The 22,424-nt window shown below is 31.0% G+C and overlaps 3 protein-coding genes across 3 annotated transcripts; 1 reads left to right on the top strand and 2 right to left on the bottom strand.

Moving 5' to 3' along the window:
* The first annotated feature begins 832 nt into the window (after positions 1-832).
* On the top strand, positions 833-2,200 carry LOC123891890 (protein FAR1-RELATED SEQUENCE 5-like). Its single transcript, XM_045941761.1, has one exon. The coding sequence runs from the start codon at positions 833-835 to the stop codon at positions 2,198-2,200; it is 1,368 nt and encodes a 455-aa protein (XP_045797717.1).
* Positions 2,183-5,007, bottom strand: LOC123889887 (protein MAIN-LIKE 1-like). Its single transcript, XM_045939396.1, has 4 exons — positions 4,685-5,007; positions 3,481-3,905; positions 2,634-3,356; positions 2,183-2,400 (listed from the first exon to the last, which is right to left on the bottom strand). Exons 1-3 carry the CDS (start codon positions 4,698-4,700, stop codon positions 2,727-2,729), a joined length of 1,071 nt encoding a protein of 356 aa, XP_045795352.1. The 5' UTR covers positions 4,701-5,007; the 3' UTR covers positions 2,183-2,400; positions 2,634-2,726.
* Positions 5,008-13,733: 8,726 nt separating this feature from the next.
* On the bottom strand, positions 13,734-19,113 carry LOC123892458 (jasmonate-induced oxygenase 2-like). Its single transcript, XM_045942238.1, has 3 exons — positions 18,457-19,113; positions 15,045-15,378; positions 13,734-14,096 (listed from the first exon to the last, which is right to left on the bottom strand). Exons 1-3 carry the CDS (start codon positions 18,969-18,971, stop codon positions 13,845-13,847), a joined length of 1,101 nt encoding a protein of 366 aa, XP_045798194.1. The 5' UTR covers positions 18,972-19,113; the 3' UTR covers positions 13,734-13,844.
* Between the last annotated feature and the right edge of the window lie 3,311 nt (positions 19,114-22,424).

The following is a 22,424-nucleotide window of genomic DNA, read 5'->3' as shown; positions in this document are numbered from 1 at the left end:
TGAAAGCCCAAGAATGTGTTATAGTTAGAAAATTGCTTTTTTCCCCCCCATTGTTTCCTCCAAGGCCCCCCAAAGTGACCATTTTGACCCTATAAATGCATTTGGACTATAGAATCCGAAATTTGTTATTTATGGTCCATACAATCCGAAATCAGTTTAAACAAGCAATTGGCTGGTTGTGCCTGCCTTGTACATGATGTTTTGCCCAGGAAAACCTGGGTTTGGACTGTACAATCCGAACGTCCTTATTTTTAAAGGTTTTGGAGTATGGAAGCCGAAACTAGTTTGATATGGACCATACAATCCGAAATCCAAAACCAGTTTAAACAAGCCATTGGCTGGCTATGCCTGGCTTGTACATCGTTGATGGTTTGCCCAGGAAAACTTTATTTTGGACTGTACAATCCGAAATGCTTTGATTTTTAAAATTTTGCATCAATTCGGATTCTACCAACCGGAAACGCTCATAGTCGGTGTGTAGGATCCGAATAGAGTCTATATAGCCTATATTTCAGAAGTTGCACTTTCATAACCTCTTGGACACTCAATTGGGAGCTTTGGAGCTAGGGCAATTTTTTTAGCGTATCAGAGACTTGAAACCAACGTTTATTCACTCAAAGAGGGGCGCAATACTCAATCGGAGTCATACAAGAGGTAATAAGCACTTTAAACCGTTAGTTTTTTCAATTTTCATGGTTTTATGATCGCAGTCGCGTTTGGCTCGTACAATCCGAACTCATTTCGGATCCCACATGCCAAACTGGACAGCTTTTTAAAATTTTGAAATTTATTGTGATAGGTAGGGTTTGTGATGGCCGAACCTCCGTTCGAAATGAAACCGAACATCGATGAACCCGACATTGCACAACCTAATGTAGTTGAACCCACAAATATTTTGGTTAACACTGCCAATTATTTTTTTAAGTGTGAAAAGTATAAGGTCCGAGATGAGATGATTGAATGGTGCAAAAAAGAGGCTATAAAAGCTGGATTTACTATGGTGATTGTGAAATCAGATAACGGTTCTTACCGAAGGAAAAAGACTTTAGTATTGGGTTGCTCAAGAGGCGGTGCGTACAAAGAACCGAATAGGAAATTGAAGAAAGAAGACACGGCTACGAGGAAATTGAACTGTCCGTTCAGACTGCGAGGTTACTTTTTGGCATCAGAGGAATGGAGACTAAGTGTTGTGTGTGGTGAACATAACCACAAGTTGGCAAAAAATCTAGAAGGTCATACTCTTGCCGGACGTTTAAAACCAGAGGAGAAGGAGTGTGTGCAGGAGTTGTCAAAGAATTTGGTGGCCCCGAAGAACATATTGTCGACACTGAGAGGGAGAAATCCGGATATCAAGACTTCAATGAAGCAAATATACAATGTGCGCCAAAGGTTAAAAAAAGATGCTAGGGGTCAAATGTCTGAATTGCAACAACTCATGAAGTTGTGTGAAAACAACAAATATTTTCACAAGTGTAGAACAATTGGTGACTCGACTACTATACAAGATATTTTTTGGGCACATCCTGAAAGTGTGAAATTGCTTAACACTTTCCCTACTGTTTTAGTGATGGATTCAACGTACAAAACCAACAAGTATAAAATGCCTTTATTTGAGATAGTTGGCGTAACTTCAACCGAGGTGTCGTACAATGTTGGTTTTGCCTATATTGCCAATGAAAAAGAAGACAATTTCACATGGGCCCTTGAGACGTGTCAGAGTCTTTTGAACAGTAAAGACACAATGCCGAAGGTCATTGTCACTGATAGGGATCAGGCACTGATGAATGCAGTTGCGAAAGTGTTTCCAAATTCAACTGCTTTATTGTGTCGGTTACATGTTTTTAAGAACGTAAAAGCTAAGTTCAAGAATCTTTGCACCGCAAAAGGAGAAAAGATGAATCAATTACTGAACACACTCACATTTCAATGGAAATCAATTATTCAGTCGACTTCAGAAGATTCATATATTGATGCAGTTCTTGAGTTCAGGAAAGCGTTTGACCACTATCCAGATTTTCTTAAATATGTTGAAACAACTGTTCTAGATCCGGTGAAGGAAAAAATCGTGAGCTTATGGATAGATCGTGTTATGCACATTGGCAACACTACCACCAACAGAGTTGAGTCACAACATGGTTCGTTGAAAGAGTATTTGCCGGATTGTAAGGGTGATTTGCCGGAGTACCAACTTATATCTTGAAATGGACGCGCCTGGCGATGATCCTCATAAGGACAAAATGTCACTTCATCAACCTCCATCCGATCCAATACGGTCCTAGTCTCTAATGGATATTTGCCTTGTTTCGAGGCATAAAATTTTGATGCAACTGGATCTTGATGGGTGTAGTTCGCTGCAAGACAATGCATTCCGAACCTCTCGAAATGCACCATAATCCATGCCTACAAAAAATGCATTATGTTCCACAAATGTTATGCAATCATATAATAATAACATATACAACTTTGACATGTAGATTTATAATTTTGAAAACTCTGTTTTTAACATAAAAGTTGAAATAGAATTCAATGTAGATACTGTTTAGTACATAAATTTCAGCTTCATTGTCTGGGATAGGTGAATATAGGACAAGGCAAATCATTGTATAAAATTAATAAAGAACGACGTGTTATACCTGAAACATAGAATTGTAACCACCATGATTTCCGCATTTAGGGCGACTTGCATGATCCAAGTAGTTATAGCAATATGCGAGTCCAGAAGCACCCTAATTCCAAGTGTTAAGTTGCTCAATGTCTTGCAAGTAAGTCAGAAAAATGACATCCGCATATTGGCCACTTTTGTTGGTGAAAATGGTTGAACATATCAAGTAGAGCAAAAAAGCTCTAACGGTGCATTCCCTATAGTATTGTACCACGTGAGGCTCCTCACGATTGTTTTCAGCTGCCAATGCTAGTTTCAAATTGTCACCGTATATGTCCAGCAGCTTGGGATATCCAATATGAGCTCCTTTCATTTTGGCGAACTCTTCCTTACAGTCCGCCCTGCTGAAGTTAAGGAACTCCTCACACATATCTTCGCCTTCCTCCACGGTGCAGCACGTTCCAAGATGGTTGAGCATCTTTCCCGATATCGGAATATGAAGCAAACAAGAAACATCATCAAGTGTGATGGTCATCTCACCAATAGGAAGATGGAAAGTGCCGGTCTCTGGATGCCATCGCTCCGTAAATGCCGTCAAAAGTCCCCAGCCAACATGATTGTAATTAGTCTTCAATAGGGGTCGCAGTCCACTAGCATCAACCACATCCCAAAACCATTTTAGATTAGAGTCCGGTTTATCAAGCACATTGATTTTCTTCCCGTGGTTCAGGCACTTGAGATACCTTTCGGTACACTACAAAATTTGAAATCAAGCACTTATCAGTCTATATCAAATCCTATATGTAATAGCAAAATATATTATGTGTAACTAATAAATTATGTGTAGCTAAAAAAATTATTATTACTAATAAACTTACTTCTCCTCTCCACAACGCAGCCGCAACATGCTTTCCAAAAGACGGCAACAACGACAAATCAGATGGACCACCACCAAATACCGTAACTGGTGGTTCTACCACTGGTGGTGGGTTTCTTCCAGTTGTTGTTCTTGGATTTCTTTTTCGTTGTTTAGTTGGTGGTGGTGGTGGTGGTGATGGTTGATGAACCTCCGCTTCGTCTTCAGACTCAACTCCAGCATCCAATTCATTCTGTTCAGCATCCATGTCTTGCTCAACTTCAGTCTCATGTTGAGCTTCAGGCTGAGGTTGAGCATCAGGCTCAGACGAGGTTGATGCAGCTGCTCTTTTCCTCGTAGACCGTCCTGGGTTAACCTCTCTACGTGCAGAGCTGTGTGCTCTACTTTCCCTTCCAGCTCTTTGTCTCCCAACTTCATATGTCATTCCTAAAATAAAATACAAGCCACTAATAAAATTCAACATTCTCAAATTTCAATTAAAGTCAGTACCAGAATACTCACAACATTCACTTTTTTTTTTGGAATCAGGAAAATATGTATTATTAAAATTCACTCCATGGCATAAGACATACCATGAAAGGAAGTAACAAACAAATACAGAAAGAGCTGGAAAAAACCAGGTTCTAAGATGCTACAACTACTTGATAACAGTAGTGATACTACACTAGTTGTAATGTTGTTCATTCATTTCATTCTATCTAACAAAATTCTGACTATTCCTTTCTTCTTTGAATGAGTCATAATATTCTCTTTCTAATATCTTATTGGCTTGGCCTGGCCCCTACTATGCTGCTTAATGGCTACAAGAAAAAGAAGTAACTACAAGAAAAAGACTAGTTAAGGTGAAGTAAGAGGTTCACTTTAATCTACCTTACAAAATAGTTGCATAATTAGGGACTAAACTTATACATTACATGAAGAAATTAAAGACACATATGTTTTGGGAAATTGTTGTTTGATAATATTTGTTTCAACGAACCATGTTCTAAATTTAAATGCCAAAACACACCACCACATCAACACTCATTCAAGCAATTTCACAAACAGGTGGTGCACATAAATCAAACTCTATGCCCTAAATTCAATAAAAATCCCAAATTCATGTAAATTAAGACAGAAAATGAATCACGAAAATTGATTCGATCACAAACGAACACCACCATCAATTGAATGGATTGAGAGAATGAAAGGGATTCAAAACTTACTTATAATGTCTTTCATTCGGAATTTACGATCCAAATACTCCCCTACTAGCGTCTGACTTGAGTAAGAATGGAAGGGAATCGAAGGGATTGAGATTGAGATTGAGAGAACCGAGTAATTGAAGTTGTGAGAATTGAAGGGATTGAGAGAACCAAGTAATCGCTTCAGATAAACCCTAGACGGTCTAAAACAGTCCAAGCAATCTCAACGCAAAATTCTTTTATATATTTCCTCTTCGGACTGTAGAATCCGAACGTTCGCGTTTCTGGAGCGCAGAGGCCAAACATAATTGGGTTTGGATTGTAGACTCCAAACCAACGTATAATCAAAATTTTTGCGCCCCCCCCCCCCCCCCCCCCCCCCCCAAAACGTGTTCCCATCTATAATTGGCTGGTTTCGGATCTCACGAACCAAACATAATATATTTCGGATCCTAGGATCCATAGCTTCCTAAACCCCCCAAATTCAAGGTTATTTTGGGATTTTTGGGGGGTTTAAGAGGAACATGGGGGGCGAAAAAAGCAATTTTCTTATAGTTACTCAATTGTGTTTTAAAATTTGGTAATTAAGTTCTCATGTTGCTCCCAGCCAACTTAAAGTTCTATTTTGTCCCTAAATACAGTTTGGATGTTATGTTTCGAAAGTTATAATCTGCTCAGTTTGTTTTAGATGTTATTTATTTTTGTTATATTTGGTGATTTATTTGTAGTTATGGGTGAAAAAGGTTCGAATTATGCTCATTGGCTTAATTCCCAGTCATTTTGTTCATGCAAAACTGAAGGATGAATGTCTATTACCTCCCCACATGTGTGGAGCGGAGTTGCCACAAAGCTGAAAAGGTTAATGAATGGGCACCAACTCTTTTTTGTGATCCTTAGGGCGCCAACTCTTTTTTGTGGTCTCTTAATGAACCGACTCTTATATAAATATATGTGTTTGTTTCGGATCTAAAACAACAATTTTCATTCTCTTCTTACAATTATTTTAATTTCTATCATCTCATCTCTTTTTAACCATAACTCTACTCGAAAGAATCGTGAAATTCGACCATATTAAAAACTAATTTTTACAATGTATGTTGTAGCATATTGATATCCTTATATCGCTCACAAAGATGAAAATAACAATGGAACAGTTCAATATTATTGAATGAATATTATAAAAAATATATGTTTTCGACTACATAAGATCAAGAAACACTGATGTGTATTTATGTTTTAAGTTTAGAGATGTTAGTTTTGTTATTTGAGTTTGTGTGAGTTGTTGTTAGTTATTTGATTTTACTTTAGTTTATTTGAGTTGTCATTTTGTTTTTGTTATGAGTTTTTTTTACGGTAATTTTTGTTATATGAGCTGTTAACACAATTTATTTGAGTTTTTAGATTCAGTCACTTACCTATCTTCTAATATTTTTCAATTTTAAAACAGTTCTGAATGTAAATTCCGAACTTGTTACACGCAGATCCGATTCATATTATAATTTCTTAACCACACTTATAGATTAAAACGTAACTTTTCAAATTGTATTTAATGGCAAAATGGAATTTGGAGGGAACCTAGGAATAATATGGGGGGTTTAAAGAGCAAAAGTTTTGTTTTTTTACCGGTTCCTACCAGTTCAATAGCATGGTTGATCAAACAATTGAACTAAACCGATGACCCCTCTGATTCTTAGTTCGACCGACTGATTCGGTTCAATTTTTAAAACACTGATCATATACTCGTAATTTTATATACATATAAGAGTATCCAAGTAATTTTCAATTTTTTAAGGTAGGTCGTGGTCAACTGGTCCACCTGTGGCTCCGACTCTAGTTTATATTTTTTAAGGAGTAGAAATTGTTCAATTGTTTTATGTTTGTTTTGAGTAAAGTGATTCACTACCGTGATTGCTCATCTCCTCCTCCTATATACTATTTTCATCCTTAAATATAGGATCTGCTTGAGTTAATCGTGGGAATTAAAAAAGTTGATTGTGATATCAATTTTTTAAAAATTTGTTATGGATTTTACTAGTTCATCTTTCAAGAGAGAGAATTAGTTTATGTTTTTATTAGTGTATTTATTATAAATTGTAGAAAAAATGTAAATTAACTATGGATATATTTGTAAAAAAATAATTAATAAGTTTTTTTTAAAAAAAAATAGAAATAATTAATACGTTGAAACTAGATTTTATAAAAAGAATGACAATGAAATAATTCAAGAGAGTCTTATCTTATATATACAGGGACGATATATACAGGGGCGGATCTGTGTGTATGCCATGGGGGCTTTGAGCCCGCACAAGGCAAAAAAAAAATCTATAATAATATTATTAGTATACTTTTTATCATATAAAAATACTTATATATTTTATTTAAGCCCCATAAAATTGATTAGATTACTAACTTACACTTATATATTTATCTCAAGTTCATCTTTTTATTATTACCACAATTTCTACTCTCTAATTTATTTTATGTAGATCCTCACACTCTCCAATCAAATAATTTTTTCACACAATATCTCTCTCTTTAGCAAAATAAATCAAGTATCATCTACTAACAATAAATTGATACAAGTGGTAAGATTATTTAAGCAAGTTGTTTGGCGTTCGACTCTCAACTCGTGTTTATGGAGAAAATTTGGACAGAAGAGGCAAAAAAAATTTGGGTACCCAACAAGTTCTCCGACGATGATTAATCTCTTCTATGTAGTAATAGAAATTTTGTATCTTTAACAAGGTAAAAAAAAATTAAAATATAACAACATTTTCATTGGTTGTAATATTTTTGAGCCCCACCGAAAAAAATTATGAATCCGCACTGCATGAGAAATAAGTGCTCAGTTGATTCATCGCCACCACAATCGAAAATACAAAGTTGAGCTTCGGGAGTGATGATGCCTCGAGTTACCTGTATTTGATCAATAATATAAAATATATACATTAAATATTAGATGAACCTAAAAAATGAGTTGTTTGTATGAAAAAAATAGAGTTAAATATGTTTTTAGTCCCTACATTTTGAAGAAATTTCTGGGTTGAATGAAGAAAGTTGCTGGGTTACACTGTTGTTATTGCTGGTGAATGGAGAAGTTTACGGTGTTTTTTTTAATTATTAAAATTAATATCATTTTAAAACAAATATTAACAAATATGAAATATTACGTGTGTCACTATATGATTTGCCAATTCATTAAACTAATGGGGACCACACTTTGTCATGTCATCATTCTGTTAATAAATAGACGGCGAGGACTGAAACTGATGACGGGAAAAAATCTAGGACTTTTTTTTTGTTTACAATGAGCTGGGAATCGAACTCAGGATCTATAGCGTACTACTCAAACCCCTCACCACTAGACTAAACCTAGTGGCTTAAAAATGTAAGACTTTTTTTCACCAAAAAAAAAAAGTAAGGATTATTCTTGACTATAGGACAAAATATAGGGACTAAAAACATATTTAACCCAAAAAAATATGGGGGAGAGCAGCCACAAGAGGGACAGCTGTGGTCCCCCCAAGTTTTTTTTTTTTTTGTATTACTAGTATTATACTACTTTCGGTCTTTTTATAAGTGATAATTGAGTCAATAAAAATTAATATATTTAGTTAATAATGTAGTTTAGATAGATCAATTTTTGTCGACTATGTTCTCTCTTATAAAAAAGATCGGAAATAGTAGTATATATCTACCGAGTCTTTTTTATGTTAAAAAAAATGTGCAAATGTTTAGAGTGATATTTGTTAAAGCCACTTTTTGGAAACGACTCTTGAGTTAATATGTTTATGTTTGGTTAGTAATTGTGGTTTGTCTTTGTTGGCCTTTTTGGTGTGAGAAGCTAAAATAGATTTTGTATTGGTTTTTATCCTATAGTTGTGTATTTTATGTTGCTTTTTGAGTATTCCTTATACTTAAAATGTTATACATATATATTGACTTTGGATATTACTTAAATTTCTTATATATGTAGTAGTTTTTATCATAAAAAATAATTAAAATTCTTATTTTATATACACTAAATTATACTTTTTCGATCTAACTAACCTTATGTTTAATTCCTGGCTTCGTCCCCTGAGGAAGAGAGTATAAAATAAGATTTGACTTGATAACCATAGTTTTTAATCTTTTGAATTGAGTTCCAACCTGTACGTCTTATAAATTAATTTCATTTCGAGACATATTTACAACGTGAGTATTGGTGTGTTTCAATTGGCTTAGATATTAACCATCTTTGCAGCTCATAATGTATATTGATGGTTTGTCAAATACAATATGTTTATTGATGAAAACGTGTCAACCTAATTAGATATGTCTACAGATTTTGTCTTGAATGCTTGATTAAAAATAATAAAACTTCTTAGAACATGTGTGAAGCATTTGACTGAAATTATACTTCTCATATTAGAAACTCTTGCACATTGATTCTTTCAACAAACTTAGTCCAAGAACATTTTTTTTTTTTTGACGAACTTAGTCCAAGAACATGTTTGATACTCTTATTGAAAAATCATAGTTTAAGTGAAAATTGTTCAATTATTTTTCTTTTGAATAAAGGAATCTAAATTGTATTACCGAAAGATAGGTTTCACTGGCATCATATCTGAAAGAAATTAAATGATTGTCGATCAAATAACGAGGGCCGGCTCCGAGATTTTGGAGGTCCATGACAAATAATAAAAATGGACCCCTAATAAAAAATGCAATTCTTTTTTTTATAAAAAGAACATCATTTGTTTAAATTGTAAATAATGTTAATAACATCAAAAACAGTTATTTACATGTGTAACTGACATAAAAAAAAAGTCATATTCTGCAACATTGAAATTGAAACAATAAATAAAAGATTAACGGATTATTAATAAATAAAATTAATATTTACACAACAAATAAAATAAATAACAAAATTGATAGTGTCTTGATGATCTTAAAAAAATTGACAGTGTTTTGATGATCTAAAAAAACATTGATAGTGTTTTTTCATAAAAATTACAATTTAATTTTATAAATTAATTCTTTATTTTCATAGAAATTTTTCAAAGAAATAACAAAATGTGGTTTTTTTTATATAGATAAAGTAGTAAAATTATTTATGAGTTATAAAGTTATTTTATTTATAGAAAAAAATCATCATTTTGTAAAAAGAAATAATTTTTGAATTAGTTTGATTTAAAATTTTTATGATGGTATTGATTGTGATTTGTTGAAAGCTATCTATTTAAATAAAACAAACAAAAAATTACCAACCAAAAAGTGCCAAAGCTAGGAATTGAATTCACTCCCACCTAATTTGCACAATACAATAAGGCCACATGCTAACCAACTAAGCTACCATCACTTCACATAAATAAAATCTCAGCACAAATACTTAACCAATTAATTTTAACATGTATGGGCCAAAAGAAATTGAGGCCACAATTTTTTGGAGGCCCTGGGCTCGGGCCCTGCTTGCCCTGGCCTAAGACCGGGTCTGCAAATATCATGAAAGCAATAAATATTGAATCTATAGACTTTAAATTGAAGAGCATGTGAGAGTGCGTTTATATGAAGAGCGCTATACACTCCTAACCAATTAAGAACATCCGCACCACACCTTATGAAAACGTTCACAATCAAAGAAGAAATGCACTAAACCAAGTCATTGGACTCAAGTGATTAATGAGCTTCACCAAAAAGGACGGATTTCAGGAGAACCCGGATTCGATTCATGGGTGGAACAATTTATTGGCCAGACTTTACTTACCTCGCGGTCGAACTCTGGACTACTAGGGTCCCTTTCCCCTAGGAACCGGAGAGTTATAAACCAAAAAAAGAAAAGAAAAGAAGAGATGCACTAAAGATTCGCGATAATCACATCCAGAATGCCATTTTGAGCGTCACCATTTATTACACCCCTTCTGAAAATATTATCTTTACATCTTATAGACTAATGAATATCGAGTTTTGTCATATACGTCTTATAAACTAATTATTACTCAAGAATGCTTAGATGAGATGATGCATGTCTCTTTAACTTACCAATAATTTTATTCCATATATAAGACTTAGAAAATTACTCTATATAGTGCATGTTTGTTTCAGCTTTAAGAAAATGAATTTTTTCTTTGTATTTTTAAAAATAGATTTTCTAAAATCATTTTTCAAAGTATTACAAGTTTTTTTATATTCGTTTTTTCTAAATTGAAACATTAATTTTGACATCATATAACATAAACACACATTATTGAAGATAAAAACATATTCAAAATCACAATTTTTTCAAAAAGTTGTATTTTAAAAATGATTTTTATGAAAATTTATTTGAAATAGCTTCAAAATTAAATAATTTTTCTAAATTTTGATATTCAAAAAAATTTTAATAAAATGATCAAATACCTAAAATAATATTTTAAGAATAACCATTCAAACTAAATTTTCATTTGAAACTAGCGAATTATATAACACTACAAGAATCGATTTTGAAAAAATGTATAACAAACAGGTTCATAGTTGCGCGCAAATGATACTATGTTTTGTAAAAAAATCTTATTATCATTTCTACACATATTTACAACGTGACTGTACTGATGTTTCAATTGGCTTACTTACGTACGTCCCATCTTTGCTAGCTCTTGATGTTTTCACGAAACGTGTCAACCTAATTAGATATTTCTATGAGTCTATGACTATAGGTCTATAGATAATTAAAATTAATATTTATTTATTTAACTTAATTAGGCTATTGGTCCCTTAAAGATATTTTAGGTTTCACAATTTCTTAAAGTAAAAAAGATCCGGATTGATCCCTTACAAATACATATGTTTCTCACATTAGTCATTTCCGTCAATTTTTTACAGAAAAACGTTAGTTTTAGTTGACTGAATTGTGAATGTCTTTAAGTGTAAGTGGTCCACCAAAAACCTTATTAATTTTTAAAATTTTAACAATTGAATTTTTTTGTTATATTTGGAATTAAATTTAACGGAAATGACCAATATGACAAACATATATGTCTTTAAGGACCAATCCGGGCCTTTTTTGTTTAAAGGACCAATCCAGACATTTTTTTCTTTAAGGGACCATTGTGAAACCTAAAATATATTTAAGGGACCAATATACTAATTAAGCCTATTTATTTTTTGGAGAATGTTAACTTGTGCCCTTAAAGCACATGTTAAGGAAGCAAAAATAGAAATTATTAAATGCTAATTTGTGCATTGTGACTTTTGAAGTATTAAATTTCTTGTATCATTAAATGTTGATATCAAAAGCAACACAACCTTTTATCTAATCTTTTGTTTTTCTTACACTTCTCACCTTCATATTCAAACTTCCTACTCCTTTGAGGAAATTCATAAGCATAGAGGAAGATTTTTTTAAAAAAAAAGTTAAACCTAATAAAGTAAAGAGAAAATTTGAAATTACAATCAACAAATTAAATAAAATTATCAATATAAGCAAAATTTCTCACTATTTCTCATTCATGCGTTTCGCCTCTCTATCTACGAAAGTGTTTTCTACTTTTCACTTAGTTATAGTTACTTTTTTGTGTTGCTAATTTTTAAGAGTTTGAGCTGTTTCAATTTTTTTTTTAAAGAGTTTGAGTTAACTATCGTAAAAAAAAAGAGTTTTGATTTAACTAAAAAAATGTGCTTAAAAATGAAATTAAAAAAATATTGCTGGTTTATATTTATTTTGTTTTTTTAATAGCAAACTATTAGTTGTTAGTATATTATAATGTTATGTTAGTTTTTCTCCTTGTCAGGACTTAAACCCTGAACTTCCAACTCTTTAACTCTTAGCTCAACTAGTTTAACAAGTTGAGCTATATTTATTTTGTAGCAATGTTACTTCTGTTTTTATAATTGGCAAAGTTACTTCTAAAATTTAAAATGTGTCTATTAAATTTTGTTATTAAATCTACATTATTATTATTATTATTATTATTATTATTATTATTATTATTATTATTATTATTATTATTATTATTATTATTATGAGCAATAGTTTTTTATAGTAAAAAAAGTCATTAACTTATTTTTTTACATATATGAAAAAATTAATAGACACTTAAAAAATTGGAGTCCCCTCAATTTTTGAGGCCGTAGAAAGATAAAAGGAAAGTAAATAAATTGAAAAACTATATAAATGGTGAGATTCATTGAGTTCTTAAAATGGCTTGCCATACAAAGCAAAAATTTGAATCAATTCATTTTTTAAAATGGTTTAGTAGTTAGAAATTTCACGTTTAACATAAATAAATGAAGTGTTCTAAATTTGAATTCCGACTCCTACATATATAATATAATATATTTATTTGCTGAATTAAACTCACTATCACAATTCTTAATATTGACATAACTCATTGAAAATGCTCTTACATTTTTTCATATAGAGATTTCATGAAAGGATATTACCCATGAAATCTCATCCTTAAATCTTATATATTTTTTAAACGGTGCTCAACAAAATTTTATCCATGTAAAAATTTCTGTTAATTAATCTCTCTATGAATATAAAATTTCCACACAAGTACATTTTTTTAAACTGTGAAAATCTCAACAAAATTTTATCCATGTAAAAATTTCTGTTAATTAATCTCTCTATTAATATAAAATTTCCACACAAGTACATTCAAATTGGCCAAATCTATATCAGTACATCATATATTCCCTTATCATCACACAGTGTAAGCTTTATGTCAAAAAATCACTTGGTCATAGTGTAAGCTTTTAGTCAGCAACCCACTATGGTAACAGGGGAAAAGTACATGCTTACCCTATCACTTGCCAATTGCCATTATTGAATATCTTTTCCAAAATAGACCAAGGCAATAAGTTAGATGATAAAACATGAAATAAACATGTGAATCAAAATAATATAAATAAAAAGTGGTTCAATTTTTTTTTTCCTTTATTCTTCATTTGTTTTTTCCAAAAAAGGAAATTACATAATAAACAACACAATTTATTGCTTTTGCACTAATTGAACCCCATAATAAAGATCAAGACAATTTAAATTTAAATATTCAATCGAACTGACCTCTAAATCAGATTAAACGGTCCAATGGACTGAATACTGATAATGAAAAAAAAAAAGTTAAACAATCGATTCAACACTAAAACATTAACAACATGTCCAATTATTTAATTATATGCAAATTAGTTATTTGCAAATTACATAATATAATTATTGGAATTAATCACATTTGTTAGCCAATGATTCAACTTGGGCCTTCCCACAAGGTCCTTTCATCCTAATAAAAAGTCTGTATTCATCATAAGTCATTGGTGGGTACATGGCTGGCCTTTCCTTTGTCACAAGCTCCTTTGCAGGTTGAATTAATAAATCACTTTTTGGGTTGTAAAACATTGCCAAAGAAACTCTATCTTTGATTGGATTCACAATCACCCTGTGTTCTATACTCTTGTATATTGCATTGCTCAGAACCTAAAAAATTATAAACATCACATAAATAATTTATTAATCAATATCAAACCACTAATTGTTGAAATATCAACCTCAAAATTATTAATTTGACTAATAAAAAAGAATATAATATATGTGCACACTTTTTAAATGGTGTATGTTGCAATCATTATATATATTGATACGATTTTTTTGTGATTTGTTTATGCCAATGTAATGGCTATAGTATATATAGTGTATCAATGGGGAACAAGATTCTATTCATTCACATAGTTGTTGGTTAGTATCATTGAATTAAAATTATATCTATGTTTTTCATATTCATAACTTTATAATTTTAGGAATATCGTCAGGAATCTCATGCATTCACGAAGTCAACTACTATTGATCGGTAGATTAAGATGTACAAATCTAAATTTGATAGTCATAGGTTTTTTAACGTAAAAAATTTGTATTGAAATATGAATAGGTCAATCTCGATTCAATGTCGGGTCACTGATGTATTGACTTTGTAAATGAGTGAAAATCTTAATTCATATTTTTCAACCACAAATACCAAAGTTGAAACATGACTCATTTAATCTTAATATGATAATCATGTCACGTGAATGCGACAAATGTTGTTCGCGCAAACCAATATAGTAATAATTTTTAATTGGTGCAACATAAATGAAATTGAGAAATGGATTTGATGTAGTTATTGTGTCAACGCAGTAATTGTTTCTAACCGTCCGATCAGAAATGAGTGGCTAAGATTAAATTCTATATACAACTAATTATATAAATCAGAACCATTCAATCTGTTTTGTGCGGTTGTGATCGTCTACTGCGTGTAGCAGTTACAGGAGACGATCCAAATCCGTGAAATTGAGATAAACAAATAATATGTAAAAGAAAAATTAATTAGTAATGATGTAACAATATTTGACAATAGTAAAATATATTCAACATTGTAGAAAGAGGTAGGACCTGAATTTGGTCACCAATGTTGATGATAAAAGCATTAGGGACAGGCCTAACAGTGATCCAGTCATTTCCTTTTCTTACTTGAAGGCCAGACACAAAATCATCAGGAAGAAGAATGGTCATACCACCAGGGTCTGAGTGAGGAGACAGTCCTAAAGTAAGGTCAGGTTGTGGGCATTTTGGATAGAAATTTACCCTTAAACAAGCACCAAGCTCATTTTCTCCTCCAAATGAATTCATGAGATAATCTTCTTTTAAGCCAAGATTTATTGACATTAATTCCAACATCCTTCCTCCTAGCTTAACCACTTCCTCACCATATTCAGCAATCACTTTCCTATTATCATTAAAAAAACAATTAAAAATAAAAAAGTAAATACAAAATTTACTTCATTGATGATAAATTTGACAAAATCATGACATTTTATTATGATTTTAATAAAAACTATAAAGTTTTAACAAAATTACGGTGTTATAATAACTTTACTGTAACTTCAAGCACGATTTTCGTCAGTTTTAGCTAGTGACAAAATTGTACCATCACTATGAACTACTCCAAGAAAAAATGTCCTACATACATTTATTAGAAAATAGAGACACTTAACCAATATAGATGTGTTTTGAAAAAATTAATTTACTTACTTAGAAATAATTTGGTCCCCATTTATCCTTTTAAAAAATATATATACTCGTATGATATCTTAGGGGTGGTTGAGGGAAGACAAAAATTTTACTGACTTCTCAACGTATATGCAATTATCCATGGAAAAAATTGAATGTAACAAACATGACCATATTTCCACGGAACAGGATTTAATGCTGTACAAAAAGGTGCAGTTTTCACATAGTTTTAGATCAGAACCGTCTGATCTAAAACATGTGATTGATATTGTTTTAATATATAAAAATGTGTGTTAAATCATAATCGTCTGATCTGTAATGGATGACTGCGATCTATTACTGCGTGAAATTGCGTTAAAATTCAACAGTAGGAAATCCGAATCCTATTTCCACAATTGAAAGAGACTCATAATGTAAAAATAATTAGTTACTGTTGATTGATATTTTGTTGTTTGTTAATTAGCATGACTTAATTTGGGCATGAAAGAGTGTTTTGCATACTTTCTCCACCTTAAATATGAACAATAAAATTAAAAGTCATGTTTGACTGGTTAAATTATAAATAACTTTTAACCAATATCACCTTAATTAATTGTATAATTATTAAAATATTTTTAATTAGGACTCAAACATGAATGGTCCAACCCAAATGACTAGTTCAGTCTCAAGACTTAAGTATCATATTGAACACTTTAATATATTCGATGTGAGACACCTAACAAATATCCTTCTGTTAATTTATATTTTGGTTTTTTTAATAATCTTTTACTCTAATAGAACAAATCCTTAGGAGGGACATTTGGAAATATAACTACTTTTATATTACACTAAAAATTAAGTGAGACATACTTTATCCTTGATAATTTGTCCAACAACTAATTAGAACAAGTCACATGAGTAAATTTGTATCTGATACCCACAATTAACTTGTAACTAACTAACGTGTTTACAAATTAGAATAAATACCAAACGTGTTTTACATGCGTGTATACTGTATAGTGTACGTGTATTAAATGCTTGAAAAATTAATCAACTAAACATTAATTTGAATCCCCTGTTGGAAAGTTACACATCTCAAAAGTTGAACTTGTCAAAAAAAGTTATTTAATAAAACAAAGTTATTCATGTTTAATACACATGTGTTTGCCCAACGCCCTTCAACTTGACAGGTCCCAAACATTCAAAATCTTACCTTGTTTATACGACTATATAATTGGATTAAATGCTGCCAGAATAGGTGAAGTCGAGATACAGTCAACATCTCAGAACCGTTTAATTAAAATTAGATGATTCAGATTTTTAGATAGTTTTTTTATTTATTTAAATTTATTATAAAATTTACATATTAAAATATAGACCGTTTAATTTTAGTCAAATAGTCACAAATTGATAACTGCACGACTGCATGCGGTCTATGACTACACTCAATCCTGATATCTGTTATGATCTAAATATAAAATGATGAAAATGAAAGCTAGCAACAAATATTTATTGTAAAATTAATTTATTTTGACTTGTTGTAAAATTAATGGGAATTGGACTTTTTGTATTCAAGATATGTTCTTTTACTACTAAAAATGTATATCTTAATTTTTTATTGTTTAATTTTATTTTTTTGGAGGAAAATGAAAGAAAAAGAGAGAACAATATTCATCATTAAATAATATTTCATATTAAATATCAAAGGGGTGTATTTTTTTTGTAGTTCTAAAATGGCCTTCTCATTAATTTTCTCATCAAACCAAACACAAGCCAAATATAAAATTTCCCATCTCTCTCATATCTACGGGAAACTTTATTCCGTCTGTTCTGTTGAACCAAACACACTCTAAAATAGAATTATTTATTTATAATTTTGATATGATAATTTTTTTTTTTTGTATTAACCATCTGATTTATAGAGGAAGGGGTGCGGTAATCTAGAGTTTGACGCGAGGTAAATAAAATTTGACCAAAAAGTATTCGTATCAAAAATTGAACTCGAGTTCTTCTAAACAATTCATTATAAAATGAACTCATTAACTACTTGAATCTAATATACGAACACTTTTAACATGTGTAAGGTATGCTTTAAAGATGAATGCATTTTCAACATGACTCACACATCGCTTTACAAATGTCAAATTATAATAAGGACAAAACTTATATGCATTTCTTTAGATGCAGTTTTTGCTGTTCCTCTCACAAAAAAGTAGTTATTTATATTTTTTTAATTAAAACAAAAAAAAAGAAAATTGTTTTTAAATAAAAATAACTTCCCCATGTATCTAGCACAGTAAGAACTTTGTATATGGAACTGTACATAAGTTTGCTCCTTATAATAATGACTTTAGTATTTTTAAAAGACTGAACATTTTTGTTTATAATCCTGTAGGACCACTATAACACAACAAATAAAAAGATACGATCTTGATTTTTCTTAATTAAGCTTACAAAAGATAATTAGGGTCAAAAAATGTTTGTGAAAATTAATTTTTCTTAAAATTTAATATTTAATAACTAACAAAATAGTGTTAGTCCTAATTATCTACTTATTGATTCAAAAAAAATAAAATTACCTACCTATTAAGAATTAATCTTTCTATTAAATAAAAATTACAAAAAATTAAATTAAACAGAGAATATCAATACTAATATATTTATTAGTCAAAAGTAAAAGAAAAAAGGCTAATATTTAAGCTTTTAATTAATGACTTGCAAGCCGTAAAAAAAATAAAATTAATGACTTGCAAAAAAGTGTTTAATTAATTAATGGATTATTATATATGATCAATGAGAGGTAAGATATGTATACCTCAAAGATGATGGAAGTGCTGGCCACTTAGCTTGGTTCCTAAGAGAAGGAGGCATATAATGAAGAAAAAAATAGTCACTCCAATCCAAAATAGCACCTTTTTTCACTCCCAACCTACTACCATACCCCTCATAAGTACTAGGAGAGTTAGCAAGTTCTTCTTTCATCTCAAGTGGAAGATCAAAAAACTCATGCCACACTTCCTTAGCACTCTTCATCAACTCATGATCAATCCCATGGTTCACCACTTGAAAAAAACCCCACTCCCTACATGCCTCCGAGACCTGCTTGAGCACGTTATCTCTGAGGACCTGATCCCCACTAGAGAGGTGCTCAAGGTCGATCACGGGGATGTTAATATGATCATAGTGATCATTTTGAGGAGTAAAAGTGGTTTGAGTGGGTCTTTGAGAACATGGTTTGATGTAGGATGAAGGGATTGAGCTTAGCCCACTTTGAGCTAAGGCTTGGACTCTAACTATAGGTTCTGGCCATGTTTGGTTACAAGTCATCATTTTGTTTTTGGGTGTGTTTTTGTTTCACTTTTGGGTTATTGATGAAACTAGAGAGGCACAAAAACAAAGAGGGGGTTGGAAGGAGTATATAGTGTAGGAATTGTATGTAGTGTGTGATTTGAGAGGAACCAAGAGAGGGCTTTATAAATAGATAAGAGCACGAGGTATAATTAATTTCGGCGCCGTGATCAAATTGAGTTACAAGTGGATTTGCAGTGTCGACTGTGTGTGTGTGTGAGTGTGGAGTAAATAATCAAACACACTTTTTAATTTAATATTTTTATAATAGTAAATTAAATAACATCAAATGCACATGACATTATACTCGTCTTAAATATAAGTAAAAGTTAAAATGTATTTGACTCAAATTTAGACTAAATACATTTTGACTTTTGTTTATGTTTAAGACCGGGAGGGAGTACTACTCTATACTCCATCCGTCTCAAATTATAAACAAAAATACAAAAAATCACATTTATTGAAAAACTAAAACATGATAATTTGAAATAAGTTGCATTGAAAGGTGTGAAAACAATTTTTATTGATTGTTGTTTATTGAGAAAAGGGGAGAGAGTAAACTAAATTCACTGGACTGGATCCATTTTCCAATGGAGAGGATCCTCTCCCATCCAAATGGGAATGAATCATCTCCAGTGTAATTTTCATCGGAGGGATTAATGTCTAGATCTTGGCCTTCCATTTTTTTTTACACTACGGTCAACTTGCAAAAAAAAAACATGTGGCGAGGATTTCAATGTATCCATTTTCCGATAGAGAGGATCCTCTCCCTATCCAATCCAAATACATCTAAAAATAAAAGAGTATATGGTTATTTTTCACTTTCGAGATTTACTCACATTAGAAAAAATATTACGGAATATATCTTTTTTATAAGATATACATTATTAAGAGATATTTTTGGGTAAAATTTACATTACTAAATGATGTACTCCCTTCGTCCCATATTATAAGAAAAAAAATCAATTTTTCATGTCCCAAATTATAAGAAAAAATGAAACTTTTATCATTTTCAAGATAGCTTTTACTTTTTATCATAATCAACTAGGGGTGATCGTATCCGAACCGATCCAAAAGTAAAACTGCAAACCAAACCAATCCAAACCGAAACCGCAAAAAACCGCATTTACTTTAAACCGCACGGATGATTTTACGGTTTGGTTTGGTTTGCGGTTTTCATTTTAGAAAACCGAACCAAACCAAACCAAACCGCAATACTTAACTTAACTCTATCAACCAGTAGCAATCAACCTATTACCTAGTCCAACTTAACAAGTACAACCCAAATTGAGCCCATAAAACAATAGGCTCGCAAAACATATCATTTAACGCGATTCAGAACTATACTGTTAGTACCAAAAATAAGTTCTTATGTATATTATATCATGTAAACAATAACATAAATTAAAATGTCCCCATGTTATTTTGTAACAAGTTGGTAATATTGTCATATTTTTTATATCACGATAAACCGCACAAACCGGACCAACCCTATATATCCGCATTGGTTTGGTTTATTTTGGATTGGATGACTTTTTAAAAACCAACCGAACCAAACCGAACCGCATGCAATTTTATCTCGTGAATAGAATGACTTTTATGCTCAAACCGAACCAAACCGCACCACGAATACCCCTATAATCAACAACAAATAATTTTTTTTTTACATCTTTCCATGAAACTTATTTCAACACAAACACAAAAAGTCATCCTTAAAATTACCATCTTTTATTTTTCTTAATAAATGTGAAAATATTTTTTCTTAAAATTACCATCTTTTATTTTTCTTAATAAATGTGAAAATATTTTTTTGCTTATATTATGGGACAGAGAGAGTATCTCGCTAGATGAAGGACATAAAAAATTGTGATCAATTTTGAAAAAGGAAAAAAAAAAAACCATAAAAAGTATTATTGAAATAATAGACTAATACAGATGGGACACGTCCAAAGACAAGACAATCGTCTTATCCTCTAAAAATGTAAAAAGAAAAAACCATTTAATATAAAAGTTTTATATTCTATTTTTTTTAATTAATTAAAACAAAAAAATCTATATTTAATAATGACTCAAAAAAATTAAATTTTTCATCAGTATTATTAAAAACAAAACTTATTACATTAACTTAATAATTCATTTTGTATCCTATAAAATATCTAAACAATAAATTTTTACCAAAATTAATAATTTTTATTAAAATGCCATTATAATTTTTATTTTTAAGTATCGTCTTAAAATTCGTCATAGATCTTCATATATACGGATGTAAATCAATATCCATGAAAGTGGATAGTATAATATCTGGGTCCACTCCATTGAATAACTACGATATCCATATCCGTCGTATATCCGTATGGATATCTGCTAAGCGGGTAATCTGCGAATTTTGAAGTACCCGCGGTTAGATATTCATGGATAACGATATTCTAAAAAGATAGCGATTTTTGTAAAGAATTTTTATTTTAATTAGTTTTTTTTATTTGTGAATCTTAGAAACAAAAAAATTATTAACACGTAATAATATTCATACATTGCACTCTCTCAATTTAACAACAAAAGTAACACATTTATTAAGCCACTATGTTTGGTCTAGTGGTGAGGAGTTTGGGTAGTACGCTATAGGTCCTGAGTTCGATCCCCATCTCATTGTAAACAAAAAATAAAAGTAACACATTTATTTTCCTTCTTTTCACCAAAATATAATAATATTCATACATTTCTGTTAAGAAAAAAAATCCATAAATTCATTTCTGATCAAAACAAAGTTCATCACAAAGTTCTAAAGAATTTAAAAGCTTCTTTTATATTTAATTAATAACTAAAAATATTTATATAATTTTCTTATTTACTAACGGGTATGTACGAATATCCGCATATATCGATACCCTTAAATCCAATCTGTATTCATTAATTAGCGGGTAGTTGAAATATCCATTTATATTTTATCCGTGGATATCCATTAAACTACCCGCTCTGTGATCGTGGCAGATTTTATCCTCAAATATCCGCGAATATTTTGCCATCCTTTGATGTGAATTTGTCGGAAAATCACACCAATAAAATACTTGATGTGTGGAGCAAAAGGAACGACAACCAAATCAAGCGGATAAGCAATAATAATAACAACGATAAAAATGAAAAAAAAAATGAGAGAAAAAAGAACACACAATGTTTGTTTATCCAATTCGGTCTAACAATGACCTACTCTGGGGGAGAGAGTAGCCCCTCCATTACACTATATCAAACGAGTAACTTTATACAAGAAATCTCAATTGGGTTAATTAGTCTTCAATCCTAATTTTACCCAAGTCCCGAATATATTTCCATGGCCAAGATACTCAATTTGATCTAAAACTATAAACAAATCTGCTTTAAAATAAAACAGAATCCAAGTCAGATATCTTAAAAATATAAAACTACATCACGTGTCTACGC

The sequence above is a fragment of the Trifolium pratense genome, linkage group LG6 (genome assembly GCF_020283565.1).
Source record: "Trifolium pratense cultivar HEN17-A07 linkage group LG6, ARS_RC_1.1, whole genome shotgun sequence".
NCBI classification, from domain to species: domain Eukaryota; kingdom Viridiplantae; phylum Streptophyta; class Magnoliopsida; order Fabales; family Fabaceae; genus Trifolium; species Trifolium pratense.
This window is presented reverse-complemented; position numbering and strand designations above follow the sequence as displayed.

Coding starts and splice junctions, on each gene's coding strand:
- LOC123889887 (XM_045939396.1), bottom strand. Junction 3,357..3,480: donor CTGCGTTGTGGAGAGGAGAA/GTAAGTTTATTA, acceptor CAAATTTTGTAG/TGTACCGAAAGGTATCTCAA.
- LOC123891890 (XM_045941761.1), top strand. CDS start 833: ATGAAACCGAACATCGATGAACCCGACATTGCACAACCTAATGTAGTT.
- LOC123892458 (XM_045942238.1), bottom strand. CDS start 18,971: ATGATGACTTGTAACCAAACATGGCCAGAACCTATAGTTAGAGTCCAA. Junction 15,379..18,456: donor GCACTTCCATCATCTTTGAG/GTATACATATCT, acceptor TAATGATAATAG/GAAAGTGATTGCTGAATATG. Junction 14,097..15,044: donor ACATTGGTGACCAAATTCAG/GTCCTACCTCTT, acceptor ATAATTTTTTAG/GTTCTGAGCAATGCAATATA.